At 39.6% G+C, this 10,449-nt stretch overlaps 1 protein-coding gene across 1 annotated transcript; it reads right to left on the bottom strand.

The window, feature by feature from the left end:
- Window positions 1–3,084: 3,084 nt before the first annotated feature.
- LOC112820795 (keratin-associated protein 13-1-like) lies at window positions 3,085–3,585 on the bottom strand. The gene has a single exon (XM_025867792.2). The coding sequence runs from the start codon at window positions 3,583–3,585 to the stop codon at window positions 3,085–3,087; it is 501 nt and encodes a 166-aa protein (XP_025723577.1).
- Window positions 3,586–10,449: the final 6,864 nt, after the last annotated feature.

The raw sequence follows: 10,449 nt of genomic DNA, 5'->3' as shown, positions 1-10,449 counted from the left end.
GAAAGAAAGAAAGAAAGAAAGAAAGAAAGAAAGAAAGAAAGAAAGAACCCTACATACTATGTAGCCCTTAACAAAGAGTAATTGGAAAGAAAGAATGGGTCATAGTACCTCAGCCATTTGAGCAGTAACTCCCGTATTTTCCAACCCTTTGTTCTATTATGTCTTGGATGTGAAAGTGTCATGGTTTATTATAGTAATTATACACTTGCTTTTGTTCTTTTCCCCAGATGCACTTACTCTGGCCTGTCCCTGAGGTTAGCTTTTGGTGAAGTTATTTTTCTGCCTTTATGTGATCCAGAAATGGGAATTTGCTTTTGAGTTCTCCCACTTAACCTATGGCTACTGCAGTTGTGATAATATGTCATTAAGATAGAGCTAAGTCATTTTTTATAATAATGGTGACCAGAAGATTAATGACATTACTGACAACTAGCTTATCCAAATTGAGTTCAACTAGCAACAATGAATGAATGTTTGTTTCTATTGACATAATACATCTTGGAGACTATCACCCTAGCTCCATTTCATTCTTTTATCTATTAAATTAATATTTATTGAGTATTTACTACTTTCCAGATCCCATTAGGTAAGATTCCATTGTGTTCATTGAAGATATAACAAGGGAAAACAAACAAAATAGTACTGATTAAACAAAATAATACTTAAAATATAAAGTAGTGAATTTGTTATTAACAAAAATATAAGCATATTTAATGCTAATGTGTAAGAAATAATAAACTCTATTGATTGTGGAGTCTTCCAAAAAGGAGTGAGAGAAGAGATAATATTTCTGTGGGTTTTGAAGGGTTAGAAAGACATGACACTCTTTCTAAAGTTGCCATTTGCAATGACATGGATGGAACTGGAGGGTATTATGCTGAGTGAAATAAGTCAATCAGAGAAAGACATGTATCATATGACCTCACTGATATGAGGAATTCTTAATCTCAGGAAACAAACTGAGGGTTGCTGGAGTGGTGGGGGGTGGGAGGGATGGGGTGGCTGGGTGATAGACATTGGGGAGGGTATGTGCTATGGTGAGCGCTGTGAATTGTGCAAGACTGTTGAATCACAGGCCTGTACCTCTGAAACAAATAATACATTATATGTTAAAAAAAGAAGAAGAAGAAGAAGATAGCAGGAGGGGAAGAATGAAGGGGGGAAAATCGGAGGGGGAGACGAACCATGGGAGATGATGGACTCTGAAAAACAAACTGAGGGTTCTAGAGGGCAGGGGGGGATGGGTTAGCCTGGTGATGGGTATTAAAAAGGGTACGTTCTGCATGGAGCACTGGGTGTTATATGCAAACAATGACTCATGGAACACTACATCAAAAACTAATGATGTAATGTATGGTGATTAACATAACAATAAAAAAGGTGTAAGACTGTATAAGACCTCAGTTCTGCACAATGTGTTCAAGGAAACAGGAGTAGATAGCATTGGTGGAGTGAATGCATGTGTGGAGTCATGAGGAGAGGCACTAGGACAGAGCAAAGGTGGACTTCAAATGATCTTTAACATAACACGGGGCTTTTTTTGGGAAAAGGAGTTGTTCCAGCTTTTAAATGAGTGTCTCATTTAGGAAAACATTAGCTACAAGTAACTGAAATTGTTTTTCAAAATGGTTTAAGTAATAAGAAAAGTTTACCAGCTCATATTTACTAAAGTCCAGAAATGAGGTAGTCTGGGCTCTGCTCCTTGCATTGCTCTTGGCTTTGCTGTCTTTCACGTGATGGTTTAATTTTTAGGCCACATGCAAGGTGGATATAGCATTCCACACACGATAGGACAAAGTCCAGAGGAAGAGATGGTTGCTCCAAAAAAACTCCACAAGGACTTTACCAGAAGCACCGGTTCATATCATTCCTTGTTCCTCATTGGCTTAAATCAGATCACACGCTCCATCCTGAACCAATCACTTTCAGGGAAGATTGGGGTGGCCCTAGAACTAGCCAGAATCCATCCTGAAACCAGGAGCATGGCCACCTTACTTTATAGGATTGACTCTGTAGATAAGGAGGGGTACACAAACAAAACCCAGTTCTTTTTGGGAGAGGAGAGAGAAGCACGTTGTGAGGGCAATGAATAATCAGTACCCACATCCAGTTACATATTTTTCTTCCCGCTTAGGTATTTTTAAATGTAGATGACTGTGTTCCCCAAAACAAGAGAGCTTAGTAGACTATCTAGTTATCACATCCAGATCTAACCTCAAGATATCAAAAGGTAAAGTCCTCCTTCTCAGGTGCTATTATCTATTCATGATAGCACCATGTTTCCAGGAGTTCCCAGGTGACTTCTTTGAAAACAGTGACCAGATTGAGGAAGGAGAGAGTTAAGCATCAAGATGAGAAATAAGTCAGAAATTGAATTAATTTTATTATACTCAATTCATAAATGTTTAATTTCATCCATATTTAGGATGTTTGTTTCATCATAGCAGTTACTGCTGTTAGTTAATATCAGGATCTCAAAATTCCATTACCACTTGCATAAGTCTACAAAAGGGACTCATGAAAAGTATTTTGACATTTCCTCATCTAAAGCAGCCAGGATAGTACACTGAAAAGCAGTGATGCTTGGATTAGACTCAGTAGTTTAACCAAAGTAAGGTGCCTAGTAAGGCTGAAATGATTATACACAGAAGCGTTTAGAATGACCTCCTGCCCCAGGCAATGATTCCACTTGCCAAAAATTCCAGAGAACTAACTCTGTGTTGTCAGAGAATTCTGCCTTCCAGGGAGTCTAATTCTTAAATATTTCTTTTTAGACAAAGAACAGTAGGTTTGAAATTCCCAGTGGATAGCTTTTTCTTTAACATTGACCTGTGATCTGACATCAAATTATATGAGTTTATTTGAAGAAAAAAAGAGACCTCTTGGTTCATTTTTTACTAAAGAGGTAAGAGGGAAAATAGAAGAAAATAGAAGGAAAACAGGGTGAGTATTTTATGAGATAAACAATTTCATATTAATAGGATTTTTATTTAACTATACTTTTCTAGGTAATAGAATATAGACTCTAGCCAGATAACAGCCGGGATTGACTTTGAAGGACTGTGAAGTCCAGGTCTAGAATCCTTAACAAGATGATTGGTGGGAGAAGACAGATCTGCAGGTTGGTTGGCAACAAGAAGTTTGGCAGCTCCTAGAAGCCAAGTAGGTTAGGTGGCAGAATCTGGATCCATAGCCCAGGAAAGGGAAGCCACAGATTCCATTACCCAGGGGTCTGAAGCCAAGTGATCCACAGCCCAGGCAGTAACTTCTGCTGGATCCACAGCCTAGAGACCCAGGGTAAATTGACCGGCAAGGATCACAGACCATGGAGGTCTTCTGGTGGTAAAAGGAAGTCTGGCAAGGGCTGGACACCACATGGGATGTCTGGCAGCTGGTGGGCTCACAGCAGGTCTCCTGACAGCCACTGGAGAGGGAGGAGCCCAGTTGGCAGGTGCTGGGAGAACAGAGGTCAGTGTGGTAGACCAGGTTGCTGGGGCAGGAACAGCCACAGGAGGAGCTTGGGGAGCACAGGTATGTCCCAAAGGAGCAGGAGGAGGAGTTTCCAGAGCAGCAGCTGTAGGACATGTTGGCAGGAGATGTGAGTTCAGCTGAGTGACAGTGAGGAGATGTTCTGATATCCCCTCTTTCTCCCAGGCATGTTTATATATATACCCTAACTGCACTAGATGTGATTCAGACCCTCCCCATTCTTTTACATGTCTTGTCATGAAAACAACCAATTCACCTAGGCCAAAATTATAATTGAACTCATTCATGTGTTCTTAACTGCTGTTTAATTATTCGGGTTTATGGAAGGCACTCCTCTTCTTACCTTTTCTCTTTTTTTTCTGGAAGTAAGGTGTGGTTTGCCTTCAAAAGACATTTGTCATGACACACATAGTACCCTCCCTTCTTCACAAGCTTGACTATGGGGATTTTTGAGCATGAACGTCTAAATTGTTACCAGCAATGTACTCCTAACAGTCATCAGCACCTCCCTCCCAAATATTTGTATATGTTTTATTGAGCATTTACCATGAGTGCAACATTGAAAATTGTGGCATCATTTAATCCTTGCAACAACCTTATGAGATAGGTATTATCACTAATGTAGTCACCCATGTGTGCCTGTCCTAAAAACCAGCAGGAACCACATAGCTATGCCAACTCAAGAAGCTTGTCTTTTCCACTCCCAGAATCACATGAACAATGAATGCCCAGGTGGAAAAATAACATTTCAATGTGATAACATTTGCATTTTATCTGAGGTGCCTACTTATGAAGTCCTACCTCTTTTATGAAATTCCCAAATGCAACCACTGAAGGAACAACTTCTTAATTCTTTTAGTTAATATTTTTTTTAGTATGCAAAGTTACCATTAAGATGGTTGTTTCAAACTACCTTCTATTTGTCCTTTCATTTAGCTTGTCATCAATAAGCAACTCATGTTTTATCGAGTATGGAGTTATTGGATTCTTTTTCCAGGTGAGGCAGAGAATTCTTTGGCAAACACTTAGACTATCACTGAGAATAATTGTTAAGAACTGATACACCTTTTGACTGAGTTGACTACCAATGAAATACATTTGCAAAAACTTGAATTTTAATAGTGTGCTAACCTTTGCCAACTCAGTTGGGAGTGAGAAATGAGACACCTCAGAGAGTGATTCATTTCACTCCCCGCTGAGCTTCTCTTTTGCTCATCGTTCTAGAAAGACAAGCATAAAACTTACCTTCATACTAAGTAGTTAAAATCATCCTTATCACTATAAAAAAATCAATGGTATAAAGAAAAGTCCTGGAATTAGAGATGTCTTTTTTTTTCACTTATTATAATACCCAATTTCTGCCTTAAAGCATCTTTTAGAAATTGGAAACAAAAAGCTATTTATGTAACTTGATCTTTCCTATTTGTTTCCCAGGTGATTGTTTTTTCTAATCTCCTATAGTATTTGCTTATCTAGCACCAGTGGAAGAGTCTGCCCATTGTTTTGCTTATGAATTTTTACCAAATGTTTTGCTCACTTCTCCAAGTCCTTTTCATCTCTTAAAGCCCAAATCCCAAATCAAATTCCCCATCTGACAGATGTTCATCTCAGCTAAGCTTTGACTCTTCTGAGATAAGAATCTTAGTATGTTATATGCTATCTATTTGGTACACACACACACACACACACACACACACACACACACACACAGTCACATATAGAGAAGGGATTGCAAGGGATGTCTTTTGATATGGCTCATGCAGAATGAGTAAGACTTCAGTCTTTTTTTTAAGATTGTATTTATTTATTTGAGAGAGAGAGAGACAGAGAGAAAAAAAGAGCAAGTATGGGGAGGGGCAGAGGGAGAAGGAGAAAAAGACTCCCTGCCCATTTGGGAGTCCTACTTGGGGCTCGATCCCAAGACCTCAGTCAAAGGCAGATGCTTAATGGGCTGAGCCACCAAGGCACCCCAACTTCAGCCTTTTGAATTTGCAGAAGAGTCACATGTGGGGGTCAGCAACAGGGCTTAGTCATCTTTAACCCAGCGACTGGCACATGGTGGGTACTCCAAATTATTTATGAACTGAAAGAATATATCAAATCATTAACTTTCTATCTTTATAGTGAACTAATTGTTTTTTTTAAATTTATCTTTAAGAAAAATGCTAAGTGAAAATAAGTATCTCTTTCATAATTCCATATAATTCTCAAGTTCAGCATATCAACTTCAGTGCCTGAAATGACCCTAAGATATCTGTCCCCTACCCCCACTCCACACAAAGCTGGCTTTGGGGCCTTGACCAGTTACTATTTCTTTCTCTTTCAAACAGTTTCATTCTCATTCATTCTAATAGTTCTGTTTTCTCAGCCTGGTGACACGGTCAACTTTCTTCAATCCAAAAATGTCAAATAGTGTCATTTCCTTTGTGATGATAGGGTTCTTCTAATTTTTAAAGATGGAATTCTCTAAGTTTGTCAACTATCTCACTTCTTATTCACTTTTCTATAACAATATTGTCTCTATCTGGTTTAACATTCTTCTGAAACTTCACTGCCATGCTCAGCAGTGGCTCTATGCTGCTAAATGCCATGGACATTTTTAGAATGATCCGATGTGAACGTTTAGTCACATTCAACACAAGTGACTGTGCCCTTGATCTTGAGACATGTTCATCTATGTTGTTCCATGACACCCACTCCTTATTTTCCACTTAATTCTCTGTACCCTTGGTTGGGTACTTGTACATAATGTTTCTTCAGGTTTGGTGCTCATGTCTCGACATATTCTCTCTATAGGGGAGGCACCTCCCCTTCATGGCTTAAAATACAATCCATATTGTGCCATTCAAATGTTTTTTTCCATACACACCTCTTTTTTTTAATTTTTATTTATTTATTTGACAGAGAGACACAGCGAGAGAGAGTGTTATATAAAAAATAAAAATATTTTTTATTTATTTATTTGACAGAGAGAGACACACAGGCAGGGGTAGTGGGAGAGGGAGAAGCAGGCTTCCCGCCGAGCAGAGAGCCCAACGAGGGGCTCGATCCCAGGACCCTGGGATCATGACCTGAGCTGAAGGCAGATGCTTAATGAGTGAGCCACCCGGGCACCCCATCTTTTTTTTAGACCCAGATATCCAATTACTTACTAGACATTTCAGTTTGAAGGTTTCATAAGGGTGTCCAACTTTTATGTGTATGAAATTGAACTTTTGCTCTTCCCTAGGAAGAATAAAATATCTCTTTTCTTATAAGAGTAAGCAGCATTTCCACCCACTTAGTTGGAATCCTCCTAATATATGAAATCCATCCCAAACGTGGCCCATTCTGTCTTCCAAATTCTCCATAAATCTGTCTAGTCTTCTTACTGCCTACCTTCTAGTCTAGGGTTTCTCAACTGCATCACCACTGACATTTTGGAATGCATAATTCTTAGTTGTAGGGACTGTCCTATGCATTGTAAGGTATTTGGTGGTACTCTTGGCCCACTAGATGCCAGTAGCACACCTCTTCCCCAACCCCCCACCGACACACACACACACACACACACACACACACACACACACACACACACACCACGACAATTAACTATGTCTCCAAAAGTTGCATGGGAGTGAAAGCAGTTTCTGGGAAAAAACACCTGCTCTAGTTCAAGGTGTTTCCTTTCTTGGCAGGCTGTGGAAGAGTGCCAACATGGTCTGTCTCATTTTCAGAAATTGTCCCCTCCATTCTTTTCTCCCTACCCCCTGCCTGATAAATGTTAAAATGAAGGGGTGCGTGGGTGGCTCAGTCAGTTAAACATCTGACTCTTGGTTTTGGCTCAGGTCATGATCTCAGGGTCCTGGAATCGAACCCTGCATCGGGTCAGTGCTCAGTGTGGAGTCTGCTTCCCTCTCCCTTTGCTCCTCCCCCCAATCTCTCTCTCTCGCTCTCATAAATAAATAAAATCCTTAAAAGAAAATCTTAAAATGGAAAGCAATGACATCACTCTCCTGATGAAACTTTCTCTAGTACATGTGTGATAAGATACAAATCCTAGACATGATTTGCAAGGCTGCATGGTTGTGGCCCTGGCCATGTCTCTAACTTCATTTGCACCCTGGGCCCTTTCCCTGTTTCATAATTAAACTCTTTCTAGCTTTCCCCTACCACAAGGACATGTTATTTCCTGTGCCCTACATGTTCTTCCTTCATCTGGATAATTAAGATAATTAAGCCCTTCCTCACTTTATAACCACCATATCCCAGGATAAATTAGGCTTCCATGTTATGATATCTATCATCCTTGTACTTAATTCCATCATCTTTATACTATATTTATTTTTTAAACTGTCCCGTTGACTAGGGCAGTGCTACTGAAAATGATTAGTCCATGGAGATCATTACTATCTACCATGAGATAGTGTATACCAACAGGTAAATCAATGCATCTCTTCCTTCATTAAGAACAATAAGAAGTCTTGCGTGATTAAAAACGTCAGCTTAACTAAATCATAGGTTTAGTAACACCGTTGATTTACCCTGGTCTATGACTCACTCTGAATAGCACGTCTCTGACTGTAATCTCGGGGAGGGGGGGAAGGGCAGAAATTACTCTTGTTCAACCCTGAATCCTCAGCTCAAGAACAAAGTTGTATAGTCGTTGTTCAATAAATACTTCCTTAATGGATAAATTAGGAAATCAATGGTTTTATCACTACCTAAATATCTCCTATCTTATTTTGTCTTTAGACTTCCAAACTTTTCCTTGCTTCACCTTGGGTATTTCACAAAAACAGCAAACTCAGCAGAAGCTTGACTGTCTTCATAAACAGTCTCCTGGCCCAGACCTGCTTCTACTCCTCTGCACCCACCTTAGTTATAGTAAACCATCTAGGCAACCCTGAAAATGGGATGCCCGGGAGATATCTATGATGTGCCTCTTCCTCACATCCCCTGCCCGATCTCAGATCAGCATGTCTTCCTATTTTTTTTTTTTAATCTCCAAAAAATATTAGAACACTTTCCTTTCTTGCTGTATCTCAGCTATTCTGCCTTTGCTCTTGCATGTTGTCCCCAGTATGGGCCAAGCCTCTCTCAACCCAGTGTCCTATGCATTTCTCTGACTGCTCTTTCTAAAAGTCTAGGTTGGCCTTTGCAAACTTAAATTCAATATTCTAAGTATTTTATGCAAGTCATCCTATGATCTGACCCCCAATTATCTTACACCGGATACCTTAATGCCTTAATTTTATCTTCGAAAGATAGCACATCTCTTCAGCTCAGTTTAAGGATTGAAGGCAGAGGAGTTAGTCAGGCAAAGGGGTCTTGTTTCAAGGAAGCTCAGCATCAGCAAAGAATGTCAGAAGAGAGGAGATAGAGGATGAAGTTGAAGACAGACAGGAACCAGATTACAAGGGGCTTTGGAAGCCATGGCAGGGGTTTGGACATTCTTCAAAGGTCCCCAAATCTCTGAAAATCAAAAATTCTTTGGAATTAATTTGGAGGTGAAAGACAACATCATATATTCCTTTTAGATGGAATCACATAGCTCAAACTAATGGAAACTACGCATATTAATTTCTTCTTCTTAGTGTGGATATCTTATGTTGTGCCTTAGATATATAAATCAATATGTTTGATTATGGGATGTTGTCCCAGATACTACCTGAGGTATTATATAATTTGCAGCTTATTCATTCTATTATCTTTCTAAACTCTGAAAAACTCTGGATTCCAAATCTCATCTGTCCTCATCAGCTTAGACAAAAGAGTATGAATCTGTAGCAGTGAGAAACCATCCATAGGTTATACATATGGATCCAACTAAATCAAATTTGCCTCCTACAAAATGACTCTGGCTGTCATGTGAAGAATGAATCAGAGGGTCCCTTAGAATAAAGAGTGGGCCCCAGGCTTCAGACCATGAGAGTATGATTCAATAGCCTGTATTCTTAACCACAGTGCTTGGCCACCTCCCATGAAAATGATGGAAGCCCAGGAACACACAGAATGAGATGAGAAGGGGCCTATGGTGGCACCCTGAGAAAATTTTACATTTAAGGAATTGGCAAATCATTTTCTGTGATTACAATGTAGCTGCCAAAAAAAAAAAAAACCTACATAAACAACAAAAGACAACTCCTTAATATTTATGGCCAAGTGGTCTGGTTTGTGCCCACAAAAGACCTAGAGGAAATAGCCAGTGAAGTAAAAACATAATCTGGAGGGCAACAAACAAAATCAATTTGAAGATATGTTACAAACAGAGGAAAGTAGTCAAAAAAAGTATCGAATGTTGGAGAAAGGTCAAGTTAGGGAGATGCTCCTTCTGGATTTTAAGCATCTCTCCATGGGAGACTGCAGACACTTTTTGTTTGTTTGTTTGTTTGTTTGTTTTTTAATTTGGAAATGGCCACAATTTCAACAGTGCCTGGTACAGAGTGGATACTGAATAAACACTGGTTAAACTGAACTACCTTGGGGTGCCTTGGTGGCTCAGTCAGTTAAGTGTCTGCCTTCAGCTCAGGTCATGATCCCAGGGTCCTGGGATCGAGCCCCCATGTCAGGCTCCCTGCTCAGCAGGGAGTCTGCTTTTCCCTCTCCCTCTCCCTCTTCCCCTCATGATCTCTCTCTCGCTCACTCTCTCTCATTCTCTTTCTCTGAAATAAATAAAGAAATAAAAATAAACTGAAACATCTTGTCCAATTTTTAAAAAATAATTACAGCTGATTTTTATTGGGTTCTTCCTGCATGCAAAAGAATCTGTGCACATTATTTCATTTAATCCATAAAAAGAGCCCTATGAGGAAAGTGCTATTATTATCATCATTTAGAGGCCCAGAGAGATTAAATACAATGCCCAAAGTCATGTGGCTAGTGAGCAGTAGAACCAATATTTGAATCTAGTTTGAATTTGGAACTCACGCCCTTAACCACTCTACTTTCCTGCCTCTTCAAGGGACAAAAGACCACAAA

This window comes from Callorhinus ursinus, unplaced genomic scaffold (genome assembly GCF_003265705.2).
Source record: "Callorhinus ursinus isolate GAN/ISIS: 27379988/994484 unplaced genomic scaffold, GSC_fseal_2.0 scaffold1, whole genome shotgun sequence".
In the NCBI taxonomy this organism is placed as follows: Eukaryota; Metazoa; Chordata; class Mammalia; order Carnivora; family Otariidae; genus Callorhinus; species Callorhinus ursinus.
The sequence above is the reverse complement of the archived record's forward strand: the minus strand, read 5'-3'. Positions and strand labels throughout refer to the sequence as shown.